We start from the raw sequence: 13,937 nt of genomic DNA on the forward strand, positions 1-13,937 counted from the left end.
CATACGCCGCTGTGAGTGGAGCTGCACCTCTTGACTTGATAGTGTTATCAAAGAGAACTATGAATTTTGATTCAAGCTCTTCTCTCAGATGGATTTTTCCCCTTCCGGTTATCAACAAGTTGTACACAGACGTGATTCTTTTTCTTTTCAAATAATCTTATAAAAGAACTAATGGTGTGAGGGAGTTAGGAGGAAGAAACAAAGAAGCTCAGTATCCCTGCTGATGGAAAGAACATAGTGTCCCACAGTGTGAAACATATTGTTAACACTGTTTGATATCTCTCCACCCTGTTAAATTCGAGCGTTTTAACATAATTATGAACAAATTGTGAATCATCAATGCACAGTGTGAAACAGAACATTATGATGTGAACACTCTGTGAAAAACCACACCACAGTGTGAAATTATCTTCACACTGTTATTCGAGCTTTTTCACATAGTCGACTATGTGAACACATTGTGAACATACTGTGAGACATTGTGTACTGTGTACACTTTTTAGTGTACATCTCGTAATGTGAAAGATCACTTTCTACAATGTGCAGACAGAATGTATCATGCAAGCAATGTATAATACTACGTTTTATATCCTGTCAAATGACGTGAATGAATATCAAGTAAAGACACCAATGCAACGCACCCATCTGTGGCATAGTGAATACGACTCCCGACTCCCGATCGGAGGACCCGAGTTCGAATACCCTTACGTCCTTGGACAAGATGTTTTTACCCACTATGTCCCTCTCGACCCAGGTGTATGAATGGGTACCTGGCAATGGTAGGGTAATAATGATAACAGGGCCCTCTGGTAGAGCAGTGGCAACACTGAAGAGGCTACCCTGGATAAATAAGCCTTATCATCATTATCATCATCTTTTGCAAATTGTACATTGTGCTGCGTGAGTGATGAAAGTTTTGATGCAAAATGACGGTGCTAGTATGAAAGCAACAATTGATTCTAGAAAGTCTACGAAGTTTCTGGCAAATTAAACAGATACACGTGGTAGTTTACCATACCTGTTCTGCTGGAAGTGATTATGAATTAAGAGGACTATGTGCTATATATATATATATATATATATATATATATATATATATATATATATATACATTTACATATAATGTATGTACACTTAATTATATACTGTACATAAATATAAACTTCAATACATTATGCATCCATTTATGTGTCCTTTCACAAAGACGTTCTATCATTGACGAAAGGAACGCTTGACCTATTTATCTGAGTAACGCGCAAGTCTATCCTCTTCAAGTATCGAAAACTATAAGACCACATTGATTTATGCCTACAAGGACTTCAGCCAATATTTGCACACCTAAATAATGAATGTCGAACGGAGGCAAAGTTTGTCAATCAGATGGGGTGGGGGTGGGGTGGTGGTCCTAAGTGTACGAGTCAGGTTTGAGGTCCCCGATTTGAATAGGTGGGTTTAGGTTAAGCAGAGTCTGTGGGTCTGGTGCGATCATACGCTGGTTTTCAGAGAGGTTCAGCGATCAGGTGCAAACCAGTGCATGAATCTGATTACGAAGGACTTTATGTATTTTTCGATGCTGAGCAACTAGTTAATGACAATATTGATTTCTCAACACGGGTTCAGAAAGATTGTCCTGAAAACAAATCTAAGCTTTTGGAGGGAATTGAGATGTGTGTCAGTTCTTATTGGTGTTGTTGTTGCACAGCCATTAATAAAGGGTTTCTGATTTTGGCTACATGCTTAGCACTCGGCAAAAATTATGCTGGAGGGGTCGGGGTTCATTAGCGACTTCTCGGTTACTTCATGTCACGCTCTTCTTGTTAGAACTGATGTGATGTAGTGCAAAATCCCAAATGCAATCTGACGAAAGCAAATTTGAGAGAAAAACCTTGTAGTTCAACGAAATTGAAACTGTACGGCATATGCACGCACTTTCCTTCATACCTCTTTTTTTTTTTTTAGTTGATAAAATCTGCTTTCGTCTCATTTTAAACGGCAACCGTGTTTCTAATATCTATTCTGCAAAATTTGTATCGTACAGTCATTACGGCTTGCAAGTTTGTTTTGATGAGGTAGCTCTGTAGTTGGTAGTTGGTTTAAACGAAGGGAACCTTGACAGTTACATCGCCGTGTGTGTAGTGCTTTCGCTCTCAGGGCGAGAGTGAATCTGGAGTGCCTGGTAGATTTTAGGAGCATCTGATAAAGGGCGCCATCTCAGCCCACAGCACAATATGCCACCGAAGGAACAACTACGAACGGTAATGATCTGGCCTTCCTTCCAGTAAGTAGGGACATGCAGCTGCCGTTTAGAGGACTCTTAAGGAGTCTCACCTCTGCCTTTACCGGTGATGGAATGACTGTTTTCAAGAGCAGACAGTGTAGATCTTTTTGTGAGTTTGAATATGAGTCGGAGAATATCCAACGGACACACACTGTGAGTGACCGAATTCCATCTTATAAAAATGATGGAGCATGACTTGTGATGTTGGATCTGTAAAACTGTGCTTGCACGGGCAAACAAAAATCATTCTCAACACAGGCAATTTTTATAACTGGAGAATGTTTGCTTGTATACTGTTATTCTAATGTAAATTTGAGACGGTGGTTTTATGGTTTGATGTGAACTGAGCAACGTTGATCACGAATGGATGTCCATTTCCATGAATATTTCAAATCCATGATAGCGTATAGTCGTGCCTCCTGGGTATTTTTCGTCCCCTCTCTGCCCGGACAGGGGAAGGGGGGGGGGGGGGGGGGAAGGAGGTATCACATTTCCATTTTAATGTACATGTATAGAATAATGTGACACACAGAGTACCAAATAATGACCGATAGGAAGGGAAGATAATCATGATTGTACAGTATAATTACGATGTTTATGCTTATTATTTCCATCTATTCACACAAAGTGTTTTGTAATGGCTCGACCTGATTTATATCTCTTTAAGAGTTTTTGTCGAAGCTCAGTTTTCAACGTTTTTGGACATTGTTTTTGTTACTACCATAATGACTGTATCATTACTGCTTGGGACACTGTCGCTTGTTCTGTTGTATTTGACGGCGCACACATTTAGTCGTAGTGGTATATTACATACATGAAGGATTGGTGACCCTAATGAAACGACTTCGTGATGTGGGGAGCTCTTCTTACATGAAAATCTCCACAATAGAATTCATCCAAGAATTACTCTTCCATACGTATAGTCATTTATACTCTGTTTGCCTAATATGAAGTACTTTGGTAAAAAAAAAAAACACCAACAACAAATAAACAAGTCTATCGAAAGTGATAATTCGACATGAAAAAGAATGCAGAATACACGCAAACAATATTTTGATGGCACAAAAGCACACTGTATATGTAATTCAGGAAAGTATGGGTGTTTATTAAACAAAACTAATAGGAAGCTTAAAACTTGTATACAATGACAATTAAAGCAAGTGTAAAAGAGTCATCAACTACTGACTTGATTACGTTATTCGAAAAGATTATCAATCGTCTTATCATGGCGGTTTTTTGTTTTGTTTTGTTTTGTATTGGTTAGTATTGTACTCAGCACACATCGTTGCCCTCATGAATAACAACATATTGGCCAAAGTGGCCTTGACTGCCATGACTGACGATGCTCAGAATAACCGCGAACAAAATTACGAGTAAAACAAAAGCATGATCACACTGTGTTTGGTGCAGTATAGCGCCCTCATCGTGCGCACTGGTTATACTGCTTTTTTTTTTTTTTTGGACGCATACTGGTTAATGGCAGCTCAGTACAGCGACAAAAACACTCCAACTCAGTCGTATGCTACAGTATCTAGTATAGTGATATGCATACAATTTGTAAGTGTGTTTTGACAGTTCGTAGTTAATGACAGGCAAATGTAACGAATTTCACGCTCTATCTTGACAGGGTTTTCTTCTTAATTCTACGCACCAGTATAGAACCCCTATCAGAGATTGTCAACACAGTTCTCATTTCGTCATCGTGTTTGGAACTAGTAACCTCATCTTCGATATGAATGAAAGAAAATGTAAAACAACAGACAGACACCAAACGTCTTTACCCCTTGCTCCATCCTCCCTCAAGAATAACAATGAAATACTGTTCTAATTACTGAAGAATCTGGAAGCGGATGCTGTAAAAACGTAACTACGGATTAAAAACTTCTTGGTGTGGTTTTACAAGATGGAAATTGTTATGCTGTATTGGACGTCACTGGAATACCCGTTCGTATTGTGTCTGTTACAAGAGCGCTGGCGTCATCTGCGTTATTTCTAAATTACATTGATATACAATTGTATTAAATACTATTGTATCTTCCACTAAGTAACTTCATAAGCATTCTGGAAACATTTGCTATCTGCTACTACTGTCCAATTATTGCCACTCATCGCATCTGTGAAATGATTATGTCCGTTTGATGTCGTTAAGGACGTCTTTCCGCATTAAAGTCTTCCTGTGACCTGTGACCTCAAAAGCGATGAGTGCAATGCCTGTACTGTAATTGAAATTCCAAATTCGAAAGTTGTATGATCTTAATAAACTGACCTGTACTGTCTAATCACTTGCGTTACACAAACTGAAATCACTTTTCTGTATCACAAATACCATGGCAGCGACAGCATTTAACGACGGCAGTATTTCTGTTTAGACAAACTTTTCTTAGAAGGTGAGCACGTGCTCTCCTTAAATCATCCATACAACCATCGTCTGCCCGGAAAGATACTATATATTCGGGTTCACAAACATGAATTCTTCTTCCGTAACATTCAGTTTGACGAGCATATCCTTTGCCGCAGGAGATAGGTCTTTGTAGTCGTGTTTTCTGAGAGCGGACTTTCCCGACCGGGAACCTGATCTGGATATCATCTCCCCGAGACCCGCATCAGCGAGAGCAGTGAGAAAAGCCCGAGCCACTGGGGTGGGAAACCTGTTCGGTTTCTTTCCCGGAGTCACGACGATGCCAACTGCTAACGGCGGAGCAAGTTTCCTTTGAGCAACGTATGACGCCTCAAGCTGCTTCTTGCCGTTGGTTAGGACTCGCATGGCGTTCCGGGGATACCTCTCGACGAAGTTCTCGAAATCCATGCTGGTTGGGTACTTGTGGATGGAGGTCACTGTTTGATATGCACCTTTTCTCCGTGCGCGCCGTGCTACACTCCTGGCCAAAGCCTGACTTGACCGTGACAATGGTCTGGGAGGCATGGAGAAGTTGCCGACCCGTTGGCGGGGCAAGAGCTTTGGCAGAGGACGAGACATATTTGTTCGCTGGAGAATTATACCTTGTCTATTATCCCTGGAAACCGATTCTGATGTCGCAACAGCCCGGGAATGGACAGAGACCGGTATGCTGGACCCTGGGGGAGTGTATGACACCTGAACTATTTGAGGATCCCCTGGTGCCATGCTCATTTGAACCGGTACGCTGAGTGGTTGGCGGACAAGGGTTTGAGCCGTTGATGGCCTTGTCGGTAGGGTCTCCACTGGTACCTGTTGCTGCAGAGGAAGTCTCTGTTGTCGCACAGACTGAGTGTGAGGTCCAACACCTGCGACCACGCGATTAGTACCATCCCTCCGAGAAACAAGCCTATTTGATATCGCTGGAGAAATTACTGGCGCTGTGGGGCCCTGGTTGGTCGCTGAAACGTACGTTTGAGGTCTAACAACGTCCACAAGCCGGCGATTGTGCTCCATATTATTTCTGGTCTCAGCCGTGGCAGGTGATGGTTTCTGGACAGAGGCTGACTTTGGAACGTATGTGCTCTTACCACTGGCAACACCCTTACAGATGGCAACAGAGGGTGTGAGTAATGCTACCTTGTGGCGAATACACAGCCGAATGAGACTGACAGCATTATTCACGATGCTTGCTGAAATTTTAGTCTGGACAAATTCGGGCGTCTCATTTTTAAGAACCATTTGTCCCTGCTGGGTGAAGATGGTTCCAGCACTCTGGTTCAGGCAGTGCATGACTAGAGCGAGCCTAGCAACTTGACCCTGGCTCTTGGACAGAATGCGTCGTAACGGGCGATCATCACTGGCCATCTGCGTAGAAGAACAGAAAGATGACTGGGAATTTATCTCTGTCTCATTAAACTACAGGGAACAACAAAGGTTATCATAATCACAACGCGTACGGTTAATATCTATCATGTTGGATTCAATCCCTTACGCACAATCTCTTACTAACCCACCTGGTCAAGCTTCTCTTCAACTTCGTTGTAATAGGATGCAAACGCCGCATCAGCACCCGAGTCGAGAGTGTAGACCCGCAAGTTGTCGTGGTCCTGTCGAAGTTTGAGGAAGATTGGAGCGAGAAGAGGGCCATTGGCACCGACGAGTTGGTTGTGGAAGACTCTACGATTCACTGGGCAGGCAATCGCCACGGTGGTCTCTAGAAACCCAGAGAATGCGGCAGACTCGTTGATACGCGGAAGGATATCCTTTTGATTGAGAAATCCTGAATGAATGATGAGACAAAGAAGAGAGATATTCTGATAGAGCAATACGGTAATCGGACATTGTATAGTTGCAACGGCATTGCAACAATACTGGTCATTACATCTACATGTATGAAAGTTACATCGAGTTTGGCACATTCTTCAAACATTTATAGGTGGCGGCATCGAACATGGATCAGAGGGAATTAATAAGACCTATCTTGGTATGACCAATTCATAGATGTCCAGATGGGGGTGTGCAAATCATCCGAATGTCTCCTCCGGATGTTAGCCCGGTGCTCTACCGCCTGAGCTAATGGAAAGCCCTAGTTCTGTGTTCGTCCCAGAAACCCTAAATTCTCAATGCTCGAAAGGTCAGAAGGTAGCAGTGTGTTTGTGTGTGACACACACATACACACTTGAACCTGGCATAAACGAGAAGGATAACTCAACTTGGGGATAAATGCGAGGGATGAACGGGTTCGAATCCCGATGGAATTCATTTTCTTTGCTCAGTTTTCCACTAATACAGTGTAAATAATATTCATTTCTGGTCAGTTTTTCTGTTTGCGTTTGTTACATTCTCAAAAAGCTGCATCATTTCGGTGATCCCTAGCATTCATCCCCAAGTTGAATTATCCTTCGGTTTTATGCCAGGTTCAAGTGTGTACGTGTGTGTCTCACACAAACACACTGCTATATCTAGCTTCTGACCTTTCGAGCATTGAGAATTTAGGGTTTCTGGGACGCACACTGAACTAGGGCCTTCTATAGCTCAGTCGGTAGAGCACCAGGCTAGCATCCGAGCACCGGGCTAGCATCCAGAGGTCTCTCTCAATTTTTTTTTTCTTAGCTCAATTTTCCACAGTTAATATTTCGTCATAATCGGACATAAAAAGAGGTTCGTGGAATCTTTAACATTGAGATTTCGAATGCCACTGGTCTCGATCAAAATGCAAACTACAAAAGGTGCTGAAATGTGAAATTGATAGATCCCAACTATTGGTTAATACTCCAAATTGTATCTGTGTTGTGATCATGTTTTTAAGTCAATGATTTACCAACTACAACATTTTTTATCAAAGTTATTTCAGTCCACCAATACAATTAGATGTAAATTTGTTTGTTTGTTTGTTTGTTTTTGTTAAATTTCATGTCAAAAAGTGATGTACCTTGGTCAAATGTATGTGCATTGTAGAGACTTTGGGGGCAGTGAAGTCATCACCGCATCTAATTTGCATAAATTGATCGCAATTTACAAAGTGTATATCATTTCTACAAATTTGAAACTTGCAGTGTCAATTTCATTCCCGAGTTTTATGAAACTTCAACAATTATCTTCATTCGATTTTACTCTTGTTGGAGCCAAATTAAACATGGAATGCCTTGTTATGACGTAGTATGTCAAATACGTGACAAAACAAGCAAAATAACAACGATATTTATATGGCATAGCTGACAAAACTCTAATATTGGTCTGTCGTCCGTTGAGGAACAAAAGACTGTGAAATACCAACAATTATGCTAAATAGGACTGCGGGAATCAAAGGAAATTAATTTCTAAAGCAAATACAATTTTGACGTGTGATCCTCGACCATTCACCTCTCAAACTTGCTTTAAGCTGCATGCAGGTAACACTCCTATAGCCCTATTGATTCTTAAAGGAGACTTGAGGATGATTTTCAGATTTTTACATTGGAACAAACGTACTATATATAAGTCAGTTATACTGAGGGGACTGAGGACAGACTTAAATAATTGGGATGAAGAATAAGAATATTTTTAAAATCTATAACAAACTGATATGAACGGATGATGACATGGCGTCACCATAAGAATGCATGAGTTAGGGCTCAAGGAAACAACAAAAGAAGAAGGCATGCATAGATTATACACAGGTGAACTTGCAAGCAAGCGGTATTGTAATAGTATTACACTGCTACATTTCTGAAATATGCGATCCTCCTGTGTCATCTCCTTATTCAGTGTAATTTGTTTAAGGTTTTTCAAAGTATTGTTTCTCTCAAGAACTACAATAAAGTCCACAAATCTATACAAGGAGCTGTTGATCTATGTACTATGTGATGCGAAATTATGAAAATCGTCTGGAAAGTCCCTTTAACGCTCAATCTCTTCAGAAGAGCATTCAAAGCTTATATCTCGGTACGTTATATTCAATTTTCATTTTTATTCTTTCATTTTCATTTTACGAAAGAAGCTTTGCGTTATATGCAGGGATTACCTCTTGAAGACTCTTCCTACATTCAAGTTGCTATATCATGCTATCAATAAAGACTGAAATCAGACTCAAGAGCAAAATAAATGAACGTTTCATACCAACCAGTCCAATGAACATACAGAATTTAAGCAATTTGTGAAGCTTAATTTTCATTTATGTATTTTCCTAACACTTTTTAAATAGATATCTGCGAACGATTTGAAGAGGTACCCAAAAATATTGAAAATTCTTCAACTCCAATGTTTTAATTTCTACAAATCAATAAGTCCCCTCGTGGGTTGGAAAGGGGTCATACCTCGATCCCACAGTCCCCCCCCCCCACCTCCACACAAACTTATTATTATGGTATCCACAATGAAGACACACACGTGGATCAGTAGGTGACAGATATCATTCACACTGTCCTGAACATTTTTTTCTTCTTTATTCTTTGTTGATTGAACAACTTGCAAATATTCCAACAAGTGTTCGCCAGATCAATGCATTTCAGATGAACTATACATGTATAGAAATGCAAAATGTTCGTTATTCCGAAATGTCACACGTACAGACGTTCGTTAATCCGAAGATAGGGTTCGTTAATCCCAACATTTTCGCCTTTATTTCGAATTCACGTGTTCCGAAGGCTATCCAAGAATAGAAATACATGTACAAACTTGTACATGCAATGTTCGTTTTTCCGAAGGTTCGTTAATCTGAAAAGAAAAGAAAAAACAAATGCGTACTAACGAACCTTCGGAATAAGCAGCTAGAACCCCCCTCCCCCTTTTTTTCGGATTTGCGAACCTTCGGAATTACTAACCTTATTTCATTTTCGGATTAACAAGCCTTCAAAATAACGAACTGTAACCTTGGCATTCCACTGAGCGGTTCATTCGTTCCCCCACTCGTTACATGAAATTACTGCTACGTTCAGTCTTAAATTAATTTCGGAGCTAAAAGTAAAGACCTACATCGATAAGTAACTGAAATTATTTGAAGTGGCTACATTCATACACAATGTTAATCACTTTCACATGACAACAGCTCTGATTTGCACTTTTGCACAAATTTCTGGACGGGATTGACTTTTGTGTTATATGCTTCATCATTAAGTAAGATTTCATTTCATTTAATAAATAAACAAGCAAAATATAGCCAGCATTATGTTAACGTTCAAAATGAATCTTCAGATTAGTTCAGCAAGACGGCGGCATCGAACATCGATCATCAAAGGCACAAATACACCCTGTGCAATTCTATTGTACATCAATAGAAAACTGACAACTCGGTTGAAGTGTTTGAATAATTACAGTTAGTTGGAACTCCTTGGTTGAAGAAAGGTAGTTTTATGGAGTAACAACAGTCCACTACTCCTTTTGATCCAATGTTAAATGCCGCCACTCAGAAATATTTTGAGTATAACGTATGTGCTAAACTGGAGCTGCCCCACAGATAGATAAACAATTGGTTCATAATGTGTCTTTGCATCATGACTAGCACTCTTGTAGGAAGATATGCGTTTATGATGGTCATTACTTTTTGTCATCCCTTTTTATAAAACATGAGCGATACAAAAAAATTGTGCATGTGCAGGAACAGTGTACAATATGTACAGACACAGCAGGATTGTGCGAATAAAATTTGTGCACAAAAAATTATGAAATAAAAAAATCCAAATTACTGGACTGTACATGTCTCTTTACAATAATCTGACATAACATTATCATTCTATACAGAACTTGTACTTGAAGATAGTACCATTTTAGTTTCATTTAACCGAAATAATCGGAAAAGTCATAAAATCGGCTTTTCAGGAGGATGAAAGTTCAAACACTTTCACAACATACAGCTCAGATTACACTTTTGCACATGCAATTTTGGTCAGAAATGACTTTTGTTTCATACCCTTTATCAGAAAGTGAAATCTAATTTCATTTAAAATATAAACAAGCCAAATACAGCCGACATTATGCTACAGCTCAAAATGAATCTTCAACTGTAGCTCAGAAAGACGGCGGTATAACGAATCCTGATCATCAAAGGCACAACATGCACCTGTGGAATTCTATTGTGCATCAATAGAAAACCGACACCTGTTTGGACAATAGCGTTACAACCAGTTTGAATTCCATCTCTTGAAACTTCTTGGTTGAAGGTTATGCGCCATAAAAGGTACACGTAAGGCTGCGTTCACATAGAAGTATACTTGTACTATTCGGGTATTCGGGCTCGTTTTTCGAGGGCACGCGAATAGCTTGAATCGAACGATAGGATTTCCTCACACCGGTTCACATACATTGTAGGAGGGCACTATTCGAAAGTACCGAATAGCTGCGAAAAGTATAGCAAAGTGGGAATCGAACTTGTTCGATTTTCTTGCAGCGTATATACCGTCTCTCGTTTATGAAATGTGACACTTTTGGTCTGGATTTGCCCTTTAGCAAAAATAAGCATGTAGACTTACATTCTGATGCAGTTTAGAAATTGTTAATAAGATTTGCTGGGATGTAGGAGGAAGAAATCCTCACTGCATGGGATGGTGAGTTGACGGTGCGGGTGATGGTGTACTCGGTGCCCGAATAGCGAATACCGAATAGCGAATACCGAATACCGAATACCCAATACTTCTATGTGAACGCAGCCTAAGAGGAAACCATAAACACAAACCGGTGCAGTCGTGCAGGCTGATCCCAGGCTTGCCTGTTTATCTAACCACTTTCATCGACAGATCCCATGCATATCGACAGATATCATGCAGTTAATGTGCTCAGTCATGCATGACAATTGTCAACACAGATTATACAAACAATATGTAGGTGCTAATGGAAATAACTCCGGAATTCTCCTTTAAGTTCTCACAACCAATAAACTTCCACTCCATAGTTGACAGTATTATGACATCTTATCCCTCTGATATCAGATTACTTTTTTTTTGGGGGGGGGGGGATCATACACCCGCCCTTGGCTTTGCAAGTTGTGAAGCGTACATTTCGTTTTGTGGTGCTATGCTTTTAATTGTTCGATCTTGTTTTATTCTCGACGTATTTTCAATATGATAGCAAGGATAAACACATCCAATTATTGTCAGACATAGGCGTTTATAAGAAGGAAATTACAAGAATCAAGCACATACCTGTGATGTTGAACCTTGCGTCGCTGTAGTAGTTATCCGAGTCGTCTGTCCAGGGGCTCTGACCCGAGTGGAGATCGAAGAAGGCGTCGCGATCTTTTATCTTCTTCAGAGCGTCCTGCTCCTTGCTGTCACGGCTTACATCAAGCTCGTGATGCACTTTGTGAAGGTCTTTAGAAAAGAGAAAGCACTCCTTGTTTTCCCTTACTCGCTCAGCCAGTCTGGCTAGGCTGAACTCAAGGTCTGATATCAACATTGTTGCAGACGATTGTCGCAGGATGTTGTCTGGCGCGTTGTCAAAAAGTTGCGGTGTTGGGTGATAGCTTGCTAACTGTTCCTCGACTTCTCTAATAGCACCAACTATGTATCTCTGCACAGCCGACTTCTTGCGACAAGTGTCATCGACTATAAGGGCGGTCCAGATGATGGGTGGCTCGGGCCAGAAATCGTTCAGCGCGATACAGGCGTTTTTGCCCAACATGGCCGCAGCTGCACTGATGAGTGGGTAGAAGAACGCTTCCCTCGTTGTCCCGAGACCATTCGAGCACATATCGACAAGTTTTGCGATGGCAGGTGGAACAATTGTGTTCCAGTCGGTTTCTAGACCAATGTCTTGAGCAGCTGTCACCCGTTCAGACATCTCTGCCGTATCCACTGGGTTGTTCGGAAAAGAGGTGTTTTTTAGCGCCATTTGAAACACGCGGGATATAAATACGGATTTGCCCTTGCTAATTAGAAAGCTGTGTTTCGATTTCTAATCGATGACGGACTTTATAAACAACATAATCTCAGCCTTTAGCAATTGCTCGAAAATATATAACAAGACATTTATACGGCAGGTGCATGCAAGGATAAAAACTCAGCAGGAACGCTAAGGGTCTTGCTATAACGCGATGATGCATGTGTATACACACTGCCCCCCGTAAACCACACGTACCGATAGAGGATACTCTATAGAAGCTACAGTTCCCGAGCGCTTGAAATGTCCGCATCGCGATCGTGAGGTATCGAGAGGGCATGGCTGTGTGTTTAGCTAGCAGTTCCATTAGAGCGACTCGACTCTTTAGACATTATAGCTGCCGAGCCATGTGTGTATGTGTGTGTGTGTTTGGACGACTTTGTGTGTGTGTGTGTGTGTGTGCGTGTGTGTGTGTGTATGTATACATCTATTCAATGCATTCGCTTCGCAATATGGTGTGTGTCGAGTACCGCCTGTATCTACGTGGTGTGTATATTGCCCCAGCGGATCTGCTCCTTTTCCTTATAATAATCTACTTCCCATTCAGACAGGGCAATTATCAAGCTCTAATTTATGCCGCGCGGTGCGGACTTATTTAGCCACACAGGTCATGGCATAAAAGGTTCTGTCGGCCTATTATAACGTGCACTCTGTAATACAAAGTACTCGTATTATCTCTAATTCAATACACTTTCTGAGCGACTTCGAAGACTCGGTGCGGGTTGCGCGTTAGGGGTTATAGTTTGTATAGCATTATGTTTAGAGGCGTCTGCGGATGGTAAACTTGTGTATGAGCGTGGGCATGCCATTGTCGTTCGATGAAGTGGACACGCCACCAATAAACGTTTATACGACATGCTTCAAATGTTCAGCGGGGCATATGAATCCAAGCAGGAAATTGTAGATGTTTTAAGTGCAACTCGATGTGTGCATGCATGAAAACGAAAGAGTTCAATTGCCCTCCGTCGGATCAGTATTTCATAAACGCAGTCTTTGATTACTAGGGCCTATACATGTATTTCGTGTATTCGCGCTGTTATAACGATAACATATTTCCGTCTTTCTTTTTATGCCTTCTTTGTCTCTCTTTCTCTCTCTCCCTCCTTTCTCTAGCTCTCTCCCTCCATGCACTCTCCTCTATCCTCTCTCCCTCTCTTTCTCTTTCATCTAAAATTCCCTAAAAGAGAGCTTATATTCACGCAGTTCGCGTTATTAGCTATTTAGAATTATCTAAATGCACAATAATACATGCGTAGGCCTTATACGTACAAATGAAATTCATACTCATTAATATGGATCTACGTTTGTTTATCAATCAATGGTTACACTGATTAAAGTAATTGACTATGTATAATTGACTATAGCACATGTACATCTATATCCCCATGTCGGGCCTAATATCGTCGGGCC

The 13,937-nt window shown here is 40.9% G+C and overlaps 1 protein-coding gene across 1 annotated transcript; it reads right to left on the reverse strand.

Annotated features, from left to right (window-relative positions):
• Nucleotides 1-4,721: 4,721 nt before the first annotated feature.
• On the reverse strand, nucleotides 4,722-12,428 carry LOC139742234 (uncharacterized). The gene is made up of 3 exons (XM_071652812.1): nucleotides 11,792-12,428; nucleotides 6,191-6,456; nucleotides 4,722-6,041 (listed from the first exon to the last, which is right to left on the reverse strand). Exons 1-3 carry the CDS (start codon nucleotides 12,426-12,428, stop codon nucleotides 4,722-4,724), a joined length of 2,223 nt encoding a protein of 740 aa, XP_071508913.1.
• Nucleotides 12,429-13,937: the final 1,509 nt, after the last annotated feature.

This window comes from Diadema antillarum, unplaced genomic scaffold (genome assembly GCF_040938485.1).
Source record: "Diadema antillarum isolate AM-2024a unplaced genomic scaffold, OU_Dant_1.0 seq00000989_RagTag, whole genome shotgun sequence".
In the NCBI taxonomy this organism is placed as follows: domain Eukaryota; kingdom Metazoa; phylum Echinodermata; class Echinoidea; order Diadematoida; family Diadematidae; genus Diadema; species Diadema antillarum.